Raw genomic sequence first — 23,702 nt, 5'->3', positions numbered from 1 at the left:
CAAACTGAAAGATTTCATATTATGCTTCCATAAAGCACAATGCACTTGGGTAGAAAATAAAGATATCTAGGGTAGGATTTCTGAAGGATCCCTGTAAAAATAATAAATAAGATTTTACTTTTATTCCTTTTCCTGTTAATTTTCAAGAAGAATTGTCCACAAGAGAAAAAAAATATTTTACTGAAAGCATTTACTCTGTGTCTGAGGTCCAAATGTTAGTTTACTAATTTAATTAAAAAGTGGTGATAAAGCAAACTTTCATAGTCATTTATAGATGTAAATGATGTAATACATACCTGAAAATTAGATAACAGATTTTTTTGATATCAATCTGTAAATTTTGCAAGAATCTTTCTACGGGTATTAGTTTTAATGTTAATAAGTGTTCAACTCTTTATTTTAATGTTTTAAATTTTGGGTTTACATGTCTGCTTTTCCTCTGCCAAGTTTAAGTCACAGTTGTTGAACATTTTTATTGTGCATTTCATCACGCGGGGTTTGTGCTTCTGCAAACACAGTTAGCTAGTTCAGGGTCAACGATGTAGGACATACAAGATGTCCAGACGAGGCTTACAGCGAAGGCAAAAGCTGAGTTTAAAAATCACCGATGTAAATGTTTACAGAGACATTTACATCAGTGGCATCCCAATGCGGCCTGACTTATTACTATGAGATGTAAAAAGTTAGAGGGCAAAAGACAACTCCCATTAAAACCCATCATGGTTAGTAGTAATGGGGGGGGGGGGTGACTGGAAGCATCACAAGGCGTCTTCCCCTATAGGTTTGGGTTGTGTTTTTCATCTATCCCACCATCATGTGTGAAAATAAGATTCATTATTCTAATATGAATATTATTGGCTGGGAATGATAATCAAAACATATCAATTAATACTGATTAAGCGTTACAACATAGTTACTGATAATTATAGTAGTCTATTGGCTATTTTTAGAGTTAAAAAACAAAAGGTATATAATGTAATGATAATGACAATAATTGAAGTATATTACTGACTAAAAAAATGAGATTATTGATTACAAATTTAAAAAAAAAGAAATTTTTTGTTTTATAAGTTATAATTTCACCCTCCTAAAAAACTGAACACAAGAACTAAATATAGAATATAATATAATGGTAAAAAACCTAAAATATTGTATACGCTACAGAAATAAAAAGCAATATGTTCCACTTTTTTTAGAAACCAACATAAAAAAATAAATTATTTAACTTATTATATGTAGGTAATAAATATTGACAGTAATAACTATCAGTAATACTGAGTGAGTAACTTAAAACTGAACTGAGTCTGCTTGAACTACAGTTATTTGAGAGTCACCTTTAACACTGCTACTAGTAGTGTCACTATTGGTTGTGTATGTTACTACTCTTGTCTGTTGTTACAAGTTGTAAACTAATGATGCTTCAGTTCAGTGTAGTTTAATACTTAGCAATTGTGTTTTTTTTAAAATGCCTCTTCATCCAAGGAAAAAGTTGCAGAGTTGCTATACTGAAAGCTTATGTGCATTTTGAATCACAGTATCACAACAGCTTTCTGGGATAAATGTCTGAGCCAGTCAAATATTTTTTTCTGGTTCAACAGATTCAGAGATTGCTGCAAATCAGTCAAAGATGACCCTTGGTCCAGCCGGCCTTCCACTTCAAAAACAATGAAAACATTGTGAAAGTTTACAATTCAGTACACTCTGATCACATGCATCTCTAAAGTTTTTAATTTTTGTATATTAATTGTATCATTTCTGAAGAAACAGAGCTTTCTAACTGGAAATACTGAGGAAACAAATTGGTAAGATTTTTTTAAAAATTGGGAAAAAATTAAATAAATAATTATATTATCGCATACTTTCTGTCATATGTGGTAAAAAATCTGCAAAATTAAGGTAAAGTTATTCAGAGAAAAGAATTTCTTTTGGTGGTTCACTTAGATTTTTCATTACTTATATTGGCAAAAATATTTGTCATTTGCTTTCTTGAATATTTTTTTTTTTAAAAGAGATAGTAAGAAGCAAAATTTAAATCGCGTATGATTTATAATAATTTTTCTAAGGTCTGAAAGGACTTTTGGCTTCTAGTCAGGCTAAATGCAATTCTGGATGTGGGGCAGTTTGAATAGTAAATTTTTTAATTTTCAAAATTATGTGAATCTTACGTACTGGGTGTCACATTTGTCATAAAAAGGGTTAAAGAAAAGTATGATTAGATGTCAGGGAGTGACAGTTCTGGCCAGGGCCTTAATGCCAGTATTAAATTTAGGAAATTTTAACAGAAACAAATTTAGATATAATGAGCCAAGAAGCATGATTTCTGAAATCAAGAAGCAGTCCCTTTTATAGCTACTGTTAGATTCAAGAAATTTGATTTTAATAAACCAAAAGTAAAAGTTACAAATTAAGTTATCACAATTTTTTATCTTTTATCAAAACCAAGTAAAAGTTAAAAAGTAGTGTTTTTAATAATAAAAAAGTAAAATAAAAAAGGTAAGATCTAAAAAAAAATGAAATAGGTCAAATAAAACATACTTTATAAATTACCACAACTTGTATTTTATGGCCCTAAAAGCATAATTATTGAATTATCTAAGTAGTCAATAATCTACTCACTTGTACTACATTAGGCTCTTTTTAAAAGCTTTTATTTAACTCGCTTTAGGAATAATGAATTCTTGTAACTGCTATATCTTTTGATCTATCTTATGAAAAATCAATGAAATTTGGTACACGTATGTAACTTCGATGACAATACAGCATTACGGTGTCGGAATTTGATATGACCCACGCCCCACGCGCTACCCCTACGTTAAATTCATGCATTTAGTTGAAAATTTTCATTTCTCATAAACTATCGTATGAAAATGATTGAAATTTGGTACACGTATGTAACTTCGATGTGCAAAAATAAATATTTTTACTTTTTTTAGCCTTAAAAAAAATACAAAAAAATTACAAAAATATATTTGATTACATATAAAAAATTATTTTTTAAAAATGCTTTTATTTAACTAATATTAATATTAACATTAATAAAAAAAGAAACAAATTAGAAAACCCCTCTAAAAAGTAAAAAATAAGAATTAAATCAAATTGAGAATTTTAAACAAAAAAATATAATATATTAGCAAATATAAAAATGCACTGAAAAGTAAAAAATAAATTATATAAATATCTAATAAATAACCAATAAATAAATGTAATAATTATTAAATTTTAGAATTAAAAGTAATGAAAATATTTAGTTAAATAAAAGCATGGCGCAGTTTTTATAATTTATTTAAAACAACACAACACATTTATTTTTACAACAATTAATCCTTATTTTCATTTACAATAATTTTTTATAATTTGCCATGCTGTTGTAGAAAGGCCAAATTCCCGTGAACAATGTGAATTCAGTAAGTTTAGATTTTCACTAACACTTACACTTACAGCAGTAATATTTTCTTCTTTTTCAATGAAGCAACTAAAACAGAAGTTTCTTATTTGAATATGCTCTCTATATGGCTCTTTCCTCAACTGCAAGCTGGACCAGAGAATTTTATTTGGCAGTAATATGGTGTGCCTCCTCAATGGCATAATTCTGTATGGGTTTGGTTGAATGATGTTTTACCCCATTGCAGGATAGGCCAGTATGGACCCAATCACAGTGCTTGTTTGTGGCAGCATCCAGGTCACCTGATCTGTCCCCAAATGATTTTTTCCTTTGGGGTGTTATAAATGATCTTGTGTTTGTCGCTCCACTACCCATTGATCTACCCATTTGAGGCACAGGATTGAAGCAGCTGTCAATTCCATTACACCTGACATCCTGGTTAAAATATTGGACAAATTCTCCTCTCAGTTGGCTGTATGTTGCATGACAGAAGGTGCTTACATTGAACACTTGTGGGAAAAACTGTAAAAGCTATTGTGTCATCTTATTTGTGATTCATTACTGTAAGTCAAAGTTAAAAGAGATATTAAATACCTTTAAAACCTGTGATATTGTATTTTTGTACACTTTGTTTAATAACGCATTTACAATGGGAGAACACTGGAGAGAATGGAATAGGTAGAAGAAACACTAGAAATGAGTATTTGTCTGGCAAGCAATAAAGCTAGATAGCATATTTGTAAAATATGTTAACTGATTTGAAATCAGTTTACAGATTATGTTAACTGATTTCATGATTAATTTTGTTTCACTCGGTTATTATCTTTACTTTCGCAGTATTTACTTGAAATGAAGCCTTTAATCTTATCTTATTTTACTTACTTTTCATAGTGCTCTTACACAAAATCCTGCTAATTTCATTTTAGAGTTCATCTCAAAATCTATTCAGTATTCATAAAATTATATTTCTAGGAAATCTCATTTATTGAAAAAGCTGTTGCATTAACTTGCTATTTATAAAGTTAGTCATTTTTTAATTTAACTTCAATTTTTATCAATTAATTTTGCTTCACTCAGTTATTGTTTTTTGCAGTATTTACTGGAAATGAAGCCTTTAATCTTACCTTCTGAGCATGTACTTAAAAGAGGTGATTCCGAAGCGATTGCATATTCATTTTTCCATTTATCACATTGGAAACAGGTAGAAGGAGCTTTAAATTTACTTCACTGTACATGGGAAGGCACATTTAGAATGCTACCATACCCTCTTGAAAGAGGTCATCTTTTTTATCCATATCCGACATGTACAGAATGTGCTGATAGAGAACTTTTACCAGGTTAGTATATCTACATATAACTAGCTCATTATAACATACATATAACTATCTCAGTACTCAATTAAGTTATAGAGCAATGTTCAACGGTATGCCGTATGTTTATTCATTATATCAGTCACCTGAGTTTCTAGGATGAAATTCAGTTTGGTAATAGTTCTAATTTTTGATATACATTTTGTATATTTAAATCATCAGTTCTTGGTCTAGAAGAGAAATCATATGTAATGATCTGCATGAGGAATAAACAATAAATGTGTATGCAAAAAAACGATTTAGCTTAACCATCAAGCAGGCTACAGATAGTTATGGATTTTACTAAAAAAAAAAAAATAATAAATAAAAAGTATGATAATGTACATACAAAAAAAAAAAATTGAGCATTATTCATTCACATTTAACATAGTTTATCACTCAGTCACAATACTACACTATATAAAAAGGTTTTAGAGATAACATTTGGAAAAAGTCTTAAAAAACTTATTGTTTTTTATCCTTACTTTCTCTTATGAAAATTATTTTGTCTGCATTTATTTAATTATTTAAATTGTTTATTGTATAAGTCAAAGATTTATCTTGTTTGTAGAATAATGGTGCCAAGGTTATGTTTTTGTTAGCCGTGTTCTGCTTCACCTAACTTCAAAAGGAGATTTATCACAGACAAAATTCTACTTCAAAAGAGGTTCATGTGTTTTTTTTTTTAATGTGAAGAAAAGTATAAACTAAATCTTGTCACATTGCCTCTTAAATGTAAATTAGTTTTCATTAGTCTTAACAGATTCTACTCTATTTAATTTTCACTATTCAATACAAAGTGCAATAACTTCAATAATTTCCACTTAATATATTATGATTAGAATATGAATTTCATCATTGTTAGTAGGTTATCATTTATTAAAACAAAAGGTTCTTTGTAAAACTTTAAGTTCTTTGTAAACTGTATGCAATGTGTATCAAAAAGAATGATAATTTCAAACTTATATTTCATAATAAATATGTCTTATTATTACAAGACAAATTGCATACTATTCAAAAATATTGAAAATTTAATTTAGGGTTACAAATGTTTTGTATGCACTCCACCTAGTGCACGAATAACATAAAGACGATAGCTGAATCCTTCCCCAATGTGTTGCAGACAGTCTTCTGTTACAAAAGTTACTACAGCTGTTATCCTGGTTTTCAACTTGTCTAAATCAGCAAGTAATGGGAGAACGTACAACATTTTGCTTCACATATCCCCACAAGAAAAAGTCACAAGGTATAATGTCTGGAGATCTTGGGAGCCAAGAGTGTAGTGCCAAGTCTTGGGCTTTTGTATGCCTTATCCAGTGTTGAGGCAATATGGTTATGTTTCGTTTAGAAACCAACAAACTTGGTTGAGCCGAAGTGGTGGAAGCGGCAAGACCTCATCTTGCTAAAAAATGAATTCTTCAGAGTCTTCACTTAGTTATGGGAAAAGTCAGTCCTGCTGTACCTCAAGATAAGAATGCCCTGTTACTGTGTAAACAAAATCATATTAACAAAAAACATTAACAGTAACTCTTGCTCTGATGTATAATCTAATAACCAGATAATAAAATATTCACAATAATGAAATAAACAATCTGTGTGGAATTTATAAAATTAAATGTAATGATTTTGATTTTATTTACATAGGAAAAACAAATAGATCCTTTAAAACTAGTTTTCTTGAACATTATAGAAATTACAAAAATAATAAATTAGGTTTATCTAATATGGCAGACCATCTAATAAACAATAAAAAATTTTTTCTGACATTAACAAAACTTTAGAAATATTAGAAATTAATAAAAGTGACAAAATAAATATATTAGAAACTATTACATATGTAAATACAAACAAAATTTCAATTTGTAAACCTTCAAACAGTGTTTGAGGGAGATGGTCTTATAAAAACAGCAACAAATGCTGCACCCATTTAATTTAATATGCAATTATCATTATTTTAGTATTTTTATTTTTAAATTTTTATTATGCATTAATGTAACAAAGATGGAGAGACCTTCCTTGGTAAAATATTCAGGAAGTAAACTAGTCCCCCATTCGGATCTCCAGGTGGGGACAACTAAGAAGGGGTCATCAGAAAATTAAAAAATAACATTCGTCGAGTCGGAGCGTGGAATGTTAGAAGGTTAAAAAAGGTTGGTAGGTTAGAAAACTTAAAGAGGGAAATGGATAGGTTAAATGTAGATGAGTAGGAATTAGTGAGGTTCGGTGAGGAGAGGAAAACGACTTTTGGTCAGGTGATTTTAGAATAATTAACACAGATTCAAATAAAGGGCAGGCAGGAGTAGATTTCGTAATTAACAAGAAGATTGGGAAGAGAGTAGACTACTTCAAAATGCTTAGCAACAGAATCATTGTAATAAGGATAAAATCAAAACCTAAGCCAACAACGATTGTTAACGTCTATATGCCTACAAGTGCCCATGATGATGAGGTAGAGGGTGTATACAAAGAAATTGATAAAGTAATTAAATACATAAAAGGGAATGAAAATTTAATAATGGTTGAAGATTGGAATTCAAGCATTGGAAAAGACAAGGAAGGAAATATTGTGGGTGAATATGGGCTGGGCAAAAGGAATGAAAGAGGGGATCGACTTATAAAGTTTTGCACAAAGTATAATTTAGTAATTGCCAACACCCAGTTTAAAAATCATAAAAGAATATACATATGGAAAAAGCCAGGTGATACTGCAAGGTATCAGCTAGATTATATCATGATTAAACAAAGATTTAGAAATCAGCTCGTCGACTATAAAGCTTACCCTTGAGCAGACATTGATAGCAACCATACTTTAGTAATAATGAAATGTAGATTGAGGTTTAAAAACGTGAAGAAAAAGTGTCAGATGAATCGTTGGAATTCACAGAAGCTTGAGGAAGAGGAAGTAAAGAAGATTTTTGAGGAGGACATCACAAGAGGTCTGAGTAAAAAAATATAAGGTAGAAAACGTAGAAGAAAAATGGAAGAATGTTAGAAAGGAAACTCTTAAATCAGCAGATGTGAAATTAGGTGGAACAAAGAGAACTGTGGAAAATCTTGGATATCGGGGGATTTATTGCATCTGATGAATGTACATAGAAAATATAAGAATGCTAGTGATGAAGAAGGTAAAAAGGAACTATCGACAATTAAGAAATATTATAAACAGGGTGCAAACTAGCGAAAAAAGAGTGGATTAAAGAAAAGTGTTTAGAAGTGGAAAGAGAAATGATCATTGGTAAAGTTGATAGAGCATACAAGAAAGTTAAGGAAAATTTTATGGTACATAAATTAATATCTAATAATGTGGTAAACAAAGATGGTACACCAATTTATAATATGAAAGGAAAGGTCGATAGGTTGGTGGAATATATTGAAGAGTTATACGAAGGAAATGAATCAGAAAATGGTGTTATAGAGGAAGAAGAGGAAGTTGAAGAGGATGAAAGGGGAGAAACAATACTGAGATCTGAATTTAAGAGAGCATTAAAAGATATGAATGGCAGAAAGGCTTCTGGAATAGACAGAATACCTATAGAATTACTGCGCAGTGCAGGTGAGGAAGCAATAGGTAGATTATACAAACTGGTGTGTAATATTTACATAAAAGGGGAAGTTCCATCAGACTTCAAAAAGAGTGTTATAGTCGTGATACCAAAGAAAGCAGGAGCAGATAAATATGAAGAATATAGAACAATTAGCTTAACTAGACATGCATCAAAAATCTTAACTAGAATTCTGTACAGAAGAATTGAGGGGAGAGTGGAAGAAGTGTTAGGAGAATATAAATTTGGTTTCAGGAAAAGTATAGGGACAAGGGAAGCAATTTTAGCGCTCATATTAATTGTAGAAGGAAGATTAAAGAAAATCAAACCAACATACTTGGCATTCGTAGATCTAAAAAAGACATTCAATAATGTAGACAGGAATAAAATGTTAGCATTTTAAAAAAATTAGGGTTCAAGTACAGAGATAGAAGAACAATTGCTAACATTTACAGGAACCAAACAGCAACAGTAGTAATTGAAGAACATAAGAAAAAAGCCGTAATAAAAAAGGGAGTCCGACAAGGATGTTCCCTACCACCATTACTTTTTAATGTTTACATAGAACTAACAGTTAATGTTAAAGAACAATTTAGATCCCAATTAACAGTACAGGGTGAAAAGATAAGGATGCTACGATTTGCTGATGATATAATAATTCTAGCTGAGTAAAAAAGATTTAGAAGAAACAATGAACAGCATGGATGAAGTCCTACGCAAGAACTATTGCATGAAAATAAACAAGAACAAAACTAAAGTAATGAAATGTAGTAGAAATAATGTAGATGGACCACTGAATATAAAAATAGGAAGAGAAAAGATTACTGATGTAACAGAATTTTGTTATTTGGGAAGTAGAATTACTAAAGATGGACAAAACAGGAGAGATATAAAATGCCGAATAGCACAGGCGAAATGAGCCTTCAGTCAGAAATATAATTTGTTTACACCAAAAATTAATTTAGACACAAGGAAAACATTTTTGAAAGTATATGTTTGGAGTGTAGCTTTATATGGAAGTGAAACTTGGAAGATCAGAGTACCTGAGAAGAAAAGATTAGAAGCTTTTGAAATGTGGTGCTATAGGAGAATGTTAAAAATCAGGTGGGTGGATAAAGTACAAATGAAGAGGTGTTGCAGCAAATTGATGAAGAAAGAAGCATTTGGAAAAAGATAGTTAAAAGAAGATACAGGCTTATAGGCCACAGATTAAGGCATCCTGGAATAGTCACTTTAATAATGGAGGGAAAGGTAGAAGGGACAAATTGTGCAGGCAGGCAATGTTGGGAATATGTAAAACAAATTGTTAAGAATGTAGGATGTAGGGGGTATACCAAAATAAAACGACTGGCACTAGGTAGGGAATCTTGGAGAGCTGCATCAAATCAGTCAAATGATTGAAGACAAAAAAAAATTATGTAATAATGGAATTATTTCAATCATGACCAAGGATGCAGAATCCTGCAAAAGTACTTTCATGAAAAATTAAGGGAAGATATTCTGTACTAGGTGGTTTATGTAATAGAATTTAAATATAATTTAACAATACAGAAGAATAATACAAATTTCAAAAAGATTAATTTGGGTAAAATAACATATATATTTATTTAAATGAAATATAAAAATCCAAAACACAGTAAATAGAATCAACAGTATTCTAGTTCTGGGCAGCAGAATTTGTATATTTGTCTACAATAAATTTTCAAAAAATATTTTGACAAATTATCAAATCATAAATATATTTTAATATGATAGAATTTAATAATAATTGAAGAGCAGGATCCCACGAAAATTGTTTCTTGGAATTAATACAGTAAGTTTAATTTATCTACTATATTTTGATGGTTTATATTTCATTTAATATTACATTTTATTACAACAATTGACAGTGGTCAATATGTTAATGAATTATTTGAATTTTAAAAAAAAATGTTTATTTTTTTTTTCTTTAGCGTTCCATGAAGTTAGTGTTTATCCAAAAAAAGAACTGCCATTCTTCATTTTATTTACAGCTGGTCTGTGTTCATTTACTGCTTTGTTAGCATTATTAACTCATCAATATCCTGAGCCAATGGGTGTTGTGGCTAAGGCTGTAAGTCAGAATATAATTATTATTTTTAACTTCATGATATTTAACTTCTTTTACTATTTGATAATTAAGTGCATCTGTATAGTTATGAAATCAAACTAACTTGACTATAAAATTAAAAAATAGACATATGTTCATAGCTCTGTAGTAATAGTGACAGGGGTGTAAAATATTTGCAGATTTGTTGCATAATTGACATGAGTTGTGAGCAATCTTGCAAGGCCATCCTTATACAGTGTAATGGTTACATTACACCTGAAATGTCTCAAAGAAGGATGCTAAAACAAGAGGATGTAAATTAAAGATAGAATATCAGTAGCAAAAGATATCATTAATTTCATTGACTCCAATTGCCAAAATTAAATACTGCTGGAATCAGTTCCCTCTTGGTTAGGTAACTATAGGCTTTGGCTTTTTGTGGATAATGATTATTAACTAATTGTATTAAACAACTTAAAAAATTATGGTAACATGTTTCATTTAACATATATATGAATAATAAAAAATGAATCTGAGTGTGGAAATGTTTGTATTCTAAAAGGTTTCATTGTTATAGTTTATTACTTAAAAAGAAATTTATTGAGGAAATGAAGAGTTGACAATCAAGCTAGATGACAAGATTTTTGAGTTTACAGTCACTCCTTGAAGCCAGATCCTCCAAATTCTTCCTTAATCCCCAACATAAAAATAAATTTTGAAAGTGGAGAAATTATTTACTTTTTAACTGCAGGCGATAATGGAAACTTTCCATTATTGTAAAAATTGTCAACTTAAATTTCAGTTAAGCAATTGAATCAAACAACTGACTTTATTACACTTGTGATCTTGATATCACAACAAAAGACAATTTTTAAACCAGGCATAAAAGAACCACTAATGCATTTTGTTACAGTTCTTATCAGTGGTAACTTAGCAAATTGAAATTGAAACTGAAAAAGAAATTTGATTTTTTCTTCAATTTTATTTTTGAGATTATCATCAATATTCACTTTAAAAACATTAACTCTTAATCCTCAAATTTTTCTGTTGTGTTTTATTTCCTTGCCTGTATTTAAAATGTATATACATTTATCAGATTAATATCATTATCAGATATACTTTTTTGTATTCATTTACTTTGTCTATCATTATCATTTTTCATCTTACATACTTCTGAAAATTTTCCTTTCCTTTTTTAATTTTTGTAAAAATATCTTTTGTTATTAGATAGTTAAAAATTCAGGCAAATCACATTTTTGGTTTGCTTTCAATGCCAGCTTTACTTACGCCATTGTAATTAATGTGTAGTTATTAAAAACAGAATTTTTATTGCCAAATACTTGACATTTAGAACACTTGAATTATTTTTGTTCAATTTTTAAATAATAATAACATATCATTAAAAAAGTGAATGAAGTAGAAATAAAACTGTTCCTAGTATATATTGTTTCTAGTAGTTTAAATTTTTAAATTTCATTGCCTCCTGTTGGGTTGTATTAGTGTCTAATTACAATCATTGACAATCAAATGATTGAAAAAACTTAGACTTGCCCTAATACAATATGAATATAACCTGTATGATAAAAATAATAATAAAACTGTGAATATTGAAAGTTTCCTTATGACACTAATCACTCAGCAGTTTATTTATTTCATTATATTGCTCACTTTACAAGAAAATAGATTTAATATATTGATGGTTCGTCACATGACAAAATACTTAACATAAAATAAAACAAATAGCAACATCTGTTCTGGTTCTTTACAAACTACACTAAATTCGGTTAATTAAGTAGTGATAAAGATTGAATGGTCACACACTCCCTTTTTAAACAAATAATATAGTTTGATGATCCTAATCCAATTAGGAATCACAGGTTTTGCGTGTACATAATCACAAAAAAAAATGTAAGTTATAAAAGATAGCTAGTAGTTTGGAGTTTTCTACAAACAAGAGGCTTACTGTGTCAGTTTAGAAAAATAAGCTCTCAGGATGTTTGCATATGTGTATGCTGGTGTACACGTGACAACTCCAGGCAAAGGTTATGTAATATATGTGTTCATATTTAAGATCCAGTAGACTAATTCATTGCTGGTGACCAGACTAGAATATCAGTGTACTCCTCATTAAAGGTCAGAAGCTTCAGACAATTTAGTTTTCACTATGAACACTACTATATTTTAAATCCTGTTTGCTACCTTATATGTGAGCGAATCAATACTTGTATTTAAAATGAACACGTTTTAAAATGCGAGCACATAAAAGGCATGTAAATAAATAATATACTTGTATTAAGTAAAATATGAGTATAACCATCTAGAACTATATCTAAAATGTGAGCTCATCATTAAGATAAATTTATGTTGATGAGTAGCTTAATAAAATTTGTAATTATTTATTAAATGTAATTTAATTATTATCATAATAATTATTATTATTGTTATTAATACTCTTGTATTTACTTTGTTTTTTAACATTTTTTTCAGATGTTAGGGTGGATTTCATTGCCTTTCCATTACCTACTAGATAAACTGGAAGCTATTCTTCCTTCAAATTTACTTCAGCAACTATCTCGTATCTAAGATGGAGGTAAAATGTCTTTCCATTTATTTTACTTTTTTAATTCATATAAACTGCTAAAATCATTAGTGGCTATTATCATTCTGGGTCTGTTAGGTCAGCTCATTATAAATTTTACAACTCTGATTAGGAATTAAACCTCAAAATCTTTGGTGTGGGATGCAAGTTAACAATTTTAACTTTACATTAAAGTTACAGTATGCTACACCATAATGGAGTTTCATACTGTAAAGTTAAAATTTCCTGTCCCTTCTGATGTTAAGGTTTACTCAATATAACTAGAACTGACTCCTCAATGTTTTAACATCAGTTATTTGTGATAATTATTTTTGTAATCAGTTTTTTGACTGATTTGACAATCCCCTAATACCTTCTGTTCTGTGTTCTCCTTACAATCTTTAAATATTTCTTAAATCTTACAACTTCAATACCTGCTTCATGTATATTAATTATTGTCCTCACTTAGAGTTTTTATTCTATATGCCTCCTAGTAAATTTACTGATCCCAGATTCATTAAGATATGGCTTACTGACTCTACCTCTTCCTCTCTTCTTCAATTTTTCATGAACTCTCTTGACTCAGACTTAATTGATCCATCGAATTCGAACATTTCCTGTTACACTGTACTTTTGAAAATCCCTATTCTGTTTCATTTTAGGCATGAACATTTTAAATAACAACACCTTAAAATTATATGATCGTAATGTTATAATCTTCAGAACACTAAAGAGAGAGTAGTCAATCAGGAACCTTCTATACTCTACAGAGACTGTGTATAATCTCTCAAAATATATACTGGACATGAGTGTATGCAAATGTAACATTTTTTGACCTTGATGTAGATTGTTTTAATAAAAATGGCACTGCATCAATACTAAGTTCCTCTTACCAACATTACTAAAATGGTAGCTAATAATATTGAGTACTTTAAAACAAAAAAAGTGATTGCTTCTTTCTAACGTGTAGTAAAATTTTTATACTCTTATAAAAAAGTTTAGTGTTTCACAATAAAATAATAAATATTATGTTAAAATGTAAGCAAAGTTATGAAAACTATTTTACAGAATTCACCTTTGAAATCTTATAGAATATTCGTCATCAATGTTGGCCAAAAGTAATAATGCTTGTGTTCAACTTAAGCTGGTTGACTTGCCCTAAAAATGTATATTTTGCCTAAAAAAAAAAAAAATAATAAAATTTTTTTTCTGCATGAAAGCTCTCCTTATTTGTCCTAGCCCACTTTTGATATCATTCTTACTTTGTCTAAATTATAGCTTGGAAATTCTCTCATTTATCTATTTCTGCTACTGTGGTTTGATTATAATCATATTACTTGTAGAAGTTTAGAAAGTGTAAACACATAGAGATACATACTATCGTATATGTAATACCTGAGGGTGGGTCTGTAGTATGCTATGGCATCCCCTCCACTGCTCTTAACATCACTTAGTGACTTCTCATACCAGCATTCCAAAAGTCACATCAATTAATTTGCAATGACTTGCACCATATCTAGTTATGACATCACCATTATAGTAACAAAATATGTTCTGGTAATTTTTTATTACAAATAAAATTATTTATGCCTAATATTTTGTTTAAGATGTTTATGAACTAATTTATTTCCTGAAAGCGAACATTTTTTTTTTCAAGCACATTAAACTAAGGTTTTACTATAAATAAACAGTAATATACAAAAGTATATGAAATGAATTGTTTATTTATTATAGGCTACAATGTTATGATTTTCTTTGATATGGCATAGTCCTTTACGAAAATTATTTTTAAATAGTAAGTATGCATTACAACCAGTAGCACGTGTTCAGCATGCCAGGTTACAGGAGTGGAGTAGAAAAGGCAAGTAGAGGTAAGGGGGGACTGGCCTTTAGATTTTATGTATACTATAGTTCTACCCAGATATCTGTTTAGTTCTGTTAATAGTACAAAGGAGGGAATATTGTACCACAACATGATGTTGTAGCAAGAAACTGGTCACTGGTCTAGCAGTCTATCCCCACCCTGTAGATCAACTGAACTTTCTAAAATTTGATGAGTAATTCTTTAGTCTGAGGATGCTTTGCTATTTTTATAAATTGTATATATTAACTTTCATAGCCTGGTTAGTCCTACTTCATATAACAGTTTGGTGTATTGAAGTGAATCTTTCATACTAACTCATTTTGGTTTGAATATTTTAGAAATGTAACACTTTTTGATCTTAGTATAAAGTCTCTTCAGAAACCATTATCAATTTCTCTTTTTCCTTTTAATGCCCGATTAAATTTTTACCATCGTGATTGCTCTGTGTATTGTTGTCACCCTGTTGCTTATGCTTATTTCCCTTATATCATTCTTCAATACACTTTTCTTATACTGATAAATTTTAGCCTTTGTTCTGTAAAAGTTTGTTTACTTTTCAATATTTTATTACCTATCCATGAATTATTTTTCTCATTCAGTCGATGTCTCTTTGCTAATTTGCTTTTTTAACAGTCTTATTTATTAATTTTATTATGCAAAGTATAAATTATTAGTAATTTTACTTATTCAAAGTCTTGTATCTCAAACAAAACTCTAGCTTTTGAAAATAGATATAAAAAGAGATTATCTTAATACTTCAAACAAAAAGTAAATAATTAGAAATTAGAAATGCTTGTTTTTCTATTAAGACTTTATGAAAAGTATCATCCATATGTGATTGTCACCAAACAATTTTATAAGAAAATTTAAAAGCAAGATATATTTTTTCAAACATTCTATTTTAATTATAGCACTGCCTAAGTATTAATTTAGGACCTGAATACCTAAAAACTTACTCTAACACATTGAAGACTCGCCTTTTAAAATCTGAGTTTTTCCTGCAGACTGTTGATTTTTAAAGTTTTTTGATGAATTGTATAAATTTAAGAACTTTTGAATTGAATTGCAACTAACTGCATAAAAGTTTTTGAACTTTTATCTTTAAAATGATATGCTGCGTGTATGCCTTAATTTGTTTATCTCATACAACATTCAGTTGAAAAATACAGTTTCCAGCACCAGAAAAAAAATTTTACACCTGCATTTTTGGAAACCTTTTTAGCAACTAGGTAATCAGCATGACAAAAACTCATTTCTTATATAGCCAGTTTGTTTTTTTTTCAAATCCTTAGGCATATGTTTTTTGTTAGTCTGCACTGCCCCAACAGCAAGCGTTCTTTTGGACCACAAATAATTGTGTACTACTGGTGTAGAATAGAATCTAATCATATAAACTGTGTGATCTTTTTCATAATAATTATGCAGAAAACTATCAAATATGCCACTAGTGCTATTATCTGTTTCCCTCACAACCAGAGTAGGTTTCAAAGCCCAAAACATAACTGCTACATGACTGATATTATGTACATTTTTATTCCATATTTTTCTGGCTTATTTTTCCTATATACGCTGAACCTATGCCTACCTCTAAAAGAACAGATCCCTTCATCAACTGTCAGATTTTCCCCAGTCCCCAGGTGTAAGGGATTTTGTAAACTTTTCTAATAAAAAATTTACATACTTTGAAGAGTGGATCATGATTTGATTCCCCCACTAGGAATATAATTATTGTTATTGTTCAAATGAAGCATCTCTGAGATTGAACAGAATCTGTCTCTGGTCATTATTTTAGATGGAAAGCTAGAATAAGTGAAGGCTCTCTGACTCCAGTATTTTTTTACATCACTCTTATGTAGGATACACATGCGAAATATGATGGAAAAGAATTTATACAAATCTTTGATTGTGACAGTACTCCATTTCAAACACATGCTGTAAGGGTTTCAGTTGATTGGTACATTTCAGTTTAGCAATTGTTGTGCTTGCATATCTGTTGGTTTCCATGTTTTATGTGCTTTACTATGTCATCATCAAAAAAAAAAAACAAAGAAGCAATCCATTGGTGTTGAATTTTCATGAAGAGAGCAGTGATGTGAGAATTTCCTTCAAAAACTTGCTTATAGGGAGGTTGTTGAACTGGCAACTCAGACCATTAAATATTCTGAATTTGAAAGTTGGTTGATTTACTGGATGCACTGGAGGCTGAATTTCTAGAGATATAGGTGATATAGAGTCTTCTTCTGAAACAAAAAGACACTAATTGCTTAAATAACCTAATAACCTATAGTAAAATAAACATTTCCACTAAAAAATGTTTATTTTTTTATGAAAAAGGTTTTTAGAACATAAAAAGAAATCTAGGCTAAAAAAAGCTTATTTCTGTTTCCATAAATAGAAAATGAATAAAAAATATAGCCATTTTACTTGGAAAAAGCTAATTTTCCTAAAACAATACCAGTAAATAAAACCAATAAAATATACAGAACTCGCCTTCATCATAGTCTTCAAGTTCCTCATCGGTTTCAAAATCATTGCTTACTTCAAATTCAGAGTCAGAATCATTATGTAAAATTTCATATAATTCACATGCAAAAAGATGATTGCAAGACATTTTCAATAACGCAAACACATAAACAGTGCGACAAAATGGTAATGTGCCGGTAGAAAGCACAACAAGAAATTAGTATGTAAGCGACCGAGTTATAACAGTTGTCAGAACAACTATAACAAAAGTAGTATTTTTTGGCATACTAATGCCACCTATTGTTATGAACGAATACTAGAAAACTACAGCTTTGGTTATTAGAACTACATAACAGGCGAGATGCAAATGTAGCCCAAATAATATAACCAAATATTGTTGATATTGGAAGTGCAGGCTTGCAGTGCGTTGACGGGAGTGAAACTCAAACAGGGAGCTATGCTCACAGCACATCTCTAATGTGTTAATAAAAAGAGCTTCTTCAACTCCATGGACCAGTCGCAAAACATTATCCTCTACCAGAACTCAAGAGTATTTAACCTGATACTTAAAGGCAAATTGAAATTAAATTGTCCTGCATAATCAAAATTTGGGTACCTTTTTCTTAGATAATTTAGTATAATTGAACCAGAGGGTTCAATAAGGTCTAAATGCACATTTATAAACAGTCTACTGATTTTCTGTAATGAAGGCTGTTATTGCACTCTTAATATTACCTATATGTAAATTGTTAATAAAAATTTACAACAGTATTACATCCAAACTGTGGCACACTAAACAATAAACATCGCAGCAGACTGAATTAAAAACTTGACATCACCCCAAAAAATAAGACTAGAACCGCTGTAAAATTAGCCATTAAATTCTTGCAGCATCCAATATCAGTCAGCAGTAGAATATGATTGACTTTATAAAAGACTTTCATAATATCCAGAAAAACCACAGCTAAATTCTTCAGTTCTTTATTATTGTTATTTGAATAAATTTTAATGAAACTGTAAAATGCCACTCAGTATTTAGACCTTCTCTGATTCTCTAAATCCATACCAAACATCTTTCTCACTTATCAGAAAATTGTACTCCAGCTTATAATTAAATGCAAAATATTAACAATCAACTTCTTACATCTTTTTGTACACAAAGCAACCAGTAGTAAAATAAACATTTCTCTAAATCCATACTAAACATCTTTCTCACTCATCAGCAAATTTTACTCCAGCTTATAATTAAATGCAAAATATTAACAATCAACTTCTTACACCTTTTTGTACTCAAAGCAGAAAAAACCTTTTACAGAAAACTCATCACAACTGACATACTTAACTGCAACACATTTATCCATTCAACTCTGACTTGCGGCTTTCACATATCTTACATTTCTTGTTACGCCTACCCTTTACCATACTCAAGATTACTTTAATACACAAACAAATCATACTGATAAACAAAGTACTCAAAATATAAAAATTAAGCTGCAGTCCAGGATATTAACCGCTAGTTGCAAATTTTACACTTAACACATAAAAGCCACAAATTCAACACGTTGGAACAATATACTGTTAAAAATGCATTAAAATTTACAAAAACAGTTGTCAATAAGTTATAAAAGTTTTGTACTAAAAACTGCATCAGAAAATGAGCCGTTTTCATTTACTTTGTTTTTTTGTAGAAGTTTAAATCACATTTCATCATGTCAGCCTACTAGAATAGATTATACATGTTTTATGTCCTTTTGTTTTGATTTTGTTTCATTTTTATTCCAGGAGAAGGTGAAAAATTACTCAACACTGTCTACTTATATTGAAAGACAGACAAATGTACCAGAAACGTACATATATCTTGCCACCAGTGACCATGACAAAATTTGTTTAAGTTGTATATTGTTTATGATACTGCTTTCTCGATCAAAAATTACATAACTTTATTTATTGTAATTTATATTATTTCAAAGTTAATTTTGCATAATATTTATTATTTTTAGCAAAGATTGGTGGGTTTCTCATTAATTAATAATTAATTAGCATCTGACAGTTATTTTCATAACATATCTAGTATTAAGAATCCTGTCTCTGTCAATGAAAATTCACTATTATTGTTTAATAGAAAAAAATTATGAAAACATCTTAAAATTATAAAAACTGGAAATATAATTCTGAAACTGAAAAAAGTTATAATCCACCTTCATTTTTATTTAGTTTACAAAAAATGAATTGAATAAATGTTTTTAAATTTTTTAAAAGAAAACTGATGAAATAACTTATAAACAGAACTGAAAATTTCAGTAAAATATATTGAATATATTCAACATAAGATGGCAGACATTATTGTAATTACTGAATTTCATATTAATAAAGAAAATATTAATTAGTGTTGCAGTTGACTGTATCAGTAAGAGTGAGCTTTTTATTTTAGTTGTCAAAAATGTTTTCAGTACCCATTTTTTCTTCATTATAATCCATAAATACCATGTTATTCTTTGCCAGAATTTCATATGTTTTTTTTTTATATTTTCCTCATAATTGATGTACTTTGCATTTTAAATAATAACTTGTTTTCAAAGCTTTTTGTACCTTCATCAGTTGACACCAAGCACTAAAAAAAATATATCCACCATCTCGCTATATATATAATTTGCTAAAATTATTTTTTTCAAGATTCATATTATTCCTCTGTACTGTTAAATTATATTTTAATTCTATTAAGTAAACCACGTAGTACAGAATATTGAGTTAAGAAATATTAAGATAAGATATGAGATAAAAGTTTAAGAATTAAATTAAAGATAAAAGGTAAGATATGTGTTATTTCAATATTCTGTACCAGTGGTTTATTTAATACAATTTAAATATATATATTTACCTTTAGTTTACATAGTAAAATGAAAGTAAACAGCTATCAGCAAGGATGATACAAATCACATAATGAATCTTATAACTGGTCTCTTATACTTTTTGAGAATGTTTTAAAATTATTTTTTGTTTTATATGAGATTTTATAAACTTTTTAAGATTTATACAGAGATCTGACTGTATTTCTGTAAATAAGAGTCTGGAAGTTTCTTTTTTTTATGACAGGTGTTTATTTTTTATTTTGCACTCTAATTGTGATAACATAAGTCACCATATTTCTGTTATTATGTGTATTTATCATGTATGATGTCTGTGTAATTTTTACTTAGAAGTGTTCTTATTTGTTTCTTTTTTTTAGAAACATGACTTTCGAGGTGGGTGAGATTGATTACAGGTATCATGCAATTGTTGTTAGAATTTTGCAGTTGCAAATGTACTTGAAATAATTTCATTGAAGAGATGTGAAGAATTTAAAAGGGGAGCGGTTTCAGACTGAAATAGGAACCCCCATGTCATTTATAAAAAGATTCTTCTTGAGGATTTCCAATGACAAGTCTTCATTTAGAGCCCATTTTGCCATCTAAACGTGACCCATGATGCTATGCATACAGTAAGAGTTATATTTGGATCCATTATTAAATATCACGTAGATCCATATTTGGCACAATTAGATAATTTACTGATACACCTCCTCATGTGACCATTCACTTACCTTCTGGTTGTTTCAAAGACCGAAGTGTTAAATATGCAAAGGATATCAGTACATAGTCCAAATTTTTGGTCAGTCTACTATAAACCAGGGACCTGCACCAGCACCTGATGATCAGTGGCATTTGTACCATTGGGATGACACCTGGGGTAAAATAATGAGCAAGAGCCTTTGCCTAGTGATGTGTAAAAGATAGAGGAGCCCTTGCTGTCACTACAGAAGTTACACTGTAATCTGATTCCAAACAGTATTACATTGGTTAAGTCTCTCAGTCAGCTTTTGCCGAGCAGAAGGAATACAAAGCTAAGCAGTCCTAAAATGCCTTCATCTCCTCACCTTAGTGCCAGTGAACCCATTACAGTCAAGGGTTTCTGCTTCTTATTGAAAATTAGAATTTTGTGGAGTATGAAGTTGCTCTCATGTCATGCAGATTTTCATCAGACTACCTGTAGAAATTTCTACCAACACTAAACACTTGACACACTCAAGCAAACTACAGAGATGTCTATTTTCAATAGATATCATCTCAACCTCATGAAATAATCGGTTTTATCTGTCAGTTTCAGTACATCAGAGGAATTGGCCACTTGTATTTATATAAACAAATCTCCTTTTTCCCTGACATTGAGATAGCAAGATCAGAAAATTCACCATCACATTAGAAACCTTCAAGCATGGGTTCTCCATTTTTTAATATATTTTAAAACTAGTTAGGAAAAATTATAGCACTTATGACTGAGCTGATAAACACAAAAAATTAAGACACTAAAAACAAAACACATTAAAATAATGAAAAAATGCAAATATATTTAAATAGAATATCAAAAAAAAGTAACATTAGGAAAAAACATGTGGGATAATAATTCTGTATAATAAACTTAATTTTTTACATTAGAGATGTTTTAAAAAATTAATTCCCTAGGAAAAAATGTTTACATTTTTATTTTTATTAAATTGTATGAAGTTTTATAATTAAATAAAATTAATATGTTAACCAACATATATAAATATTGTATTTACTCAAGTACTGCTGCATCAAGTTTTTCAAGATTGAAAATAAGGCAAATATTTGTTTAGATTTAATTGTACTACAGCTAATTAGGGGAAAATAAAGCAGGTAAATAAAAATAGATTATCATTGTATAATGTAGATTGAAAAGGAATAGTATTTATGTTAAAGTTATATCTTTTTTGAAATCTTTTGTTCTTGAAAAGTCAAATTCTGTAAAGAGATACAATTTTCAATGCTGCTTTATATGTCCTTCTTTTAACAAGACAATTTGTAAAAATTTACAACAAAACATAAATATTTTTCTTCAGACATTTTTAATTCATGTACAGATATTTATATCTAGTCATTTGATCCTTTCTGATGGCATGATGTCATAATTTTTCACATCATCCATTGAGTTTACTTCTTTCTAAAAGCTGGTTTGTAAGGCTTATTACATTAACATCCACCAATCATGAAATTGATGTTGACCCTCTTAGAATCACTTAACCAGTGTTGCTGTCTTGAACATGGTTTATCTCTCCTATTACATTTTCCAGAAAACTGTTCGATCCAGGGTCATTATGAAATAAGTATTTTACTAAGCTGAAAAAGTTCAGAAGCTAGAAACAGTTAATTTTAACAAAAGTGATGGATACAATGCAAACATGATAGATACTAACTATTTTTAGCTGTATTATATAATTTAACAGTAAACATTTTGTGGTTAAGTGCCTGCTCTCTATGCACAAAAGGATAAAGATTTATTATAGGTTCAAGTTCAGTCTATATAATTTGTGTGACAATGAGGATTGTAAAAAAAAAAGAGATTGATATCTAGTGAAATACTGAAGAATGTACGTGTGTCATCCAGAAAGTAAAGACTTTTTTTTTTAACAAATTTAATGTATTTATTTTAACTGTAATATATGTATCATAATCAACATTTTTTAAGCTATTTTCCCACATAATCATCTCCTATGTTCAATCATTTGTCAAATTGTGATACTAGTTTTTGTATGCCATCGTCAATACTGAAAATACAATACAATACAATACAATACTGAAAACACTGAAGCTGTGCAATACTCAAAATAGTATACAGCAAATAATGTAACTGATATGAGTAGAACTTCATTTTATGACTGATCCAGTTATTTCTGAATATATTCATTAACAATTTTTACCGACCTATCCAGACTATCATTTTATATTAATTTCATCATATCAAACATTTTAATTTCTCATAGAGAATATAAATATGAGTGTGCACATAATTTATTTTAATTATAGAACACACTTCAGTTACCATGGTATAATTAATTTGATTTTCTAGCAATTATTTCACTTTAATTTGATATTTGTAATAAAGAAAAGCATTCTCTAACTAATTTGTAGTTACTATAAAGTTCTGTTTCCTTTAAATAACGGGTCACGATAACAGTTGTAAAAATAATAATGTTCAAACCTTCATTAAAAATTTTGCATTAAGCATTTTATCAATCTGACACCAAAAGACACTTTTTGTATGATCATCTAAATCTTGTAACATCTTTTTGTTCCTAATCAAAAGAAAATTAAAACCTCACCTTTTGGTTTTATGACATGCAGCAAAAAGAGATCTATTATTACGTATTAGTCAAATCTTAATGTACGCAAGTGGTTACACCAGAGAAATTGAATCCATTAACTAGCAAAGATCTTTTAATTCTCATTGCCATTAGTTGTAACATTTCATCCTTATAAACAAATTTTACAATAATTCCTCCGCTTTTATTCACACCTTTGAATTTGCTAATCTGTGATAGACAACTGACATATGATTCCTAAATGGAAATCAATATTTTCTTCACATCTGCTATACACTTATTAACAATTTGTAGAACAC

General features: G+C 29.3%; 1 protein-coding gene across 1 annotated transcript in view; it reads left to right on the top strand.

Annotated features, from left to right (window-relative positions):
- The window catches only part of LOC142323454 (protein ST7 homolog), a 98,919-nt gene extending 79,262 nt beyond the window's left edge, over positions 1–19,657 (top strand). The window contains exons 9-12 of the mRNA XM_075363091.1: positions 4,476–4,719; positions 10,226–10,365; positions 12,829–12,931; positions 19,029–19,657. Of these exons, the coding sequence (XP_075219206.1) occupies positions 4,476–4,719; positions 10,226–10,365; positions 12,829–12,924 (480 nt within the window). The 3' untranslated portion in view covers positions 12,925–12,931; positions 19,029–19,657. The remainder of the gene's footprint in view (positions 1–4,475; positions 4,720–10,225; positions 10,366–12,828; positions 12,932–19,028) is intronic.
- Positions 19,658–23,702: the final 4,045 nt, after the last annotated feature.

Source organism: Lycorma delicatula, chromosome 4, assembly GCF_047948215.1.
Source record: "Lycorma delicatula isolate Av1 chromosome 4, ASM4794821v1, whole genome shotgun sequence".
Taxonomy (NCBI): Eukaryota; Metazoa; Arthropoda; class Insecta; order Hemiptera; family Fulgoridae; genus Lycorma; species Lycorma delicatula.
This window is presented reverse-complemented; position numbering and strand designations above follow the sequence as displayed.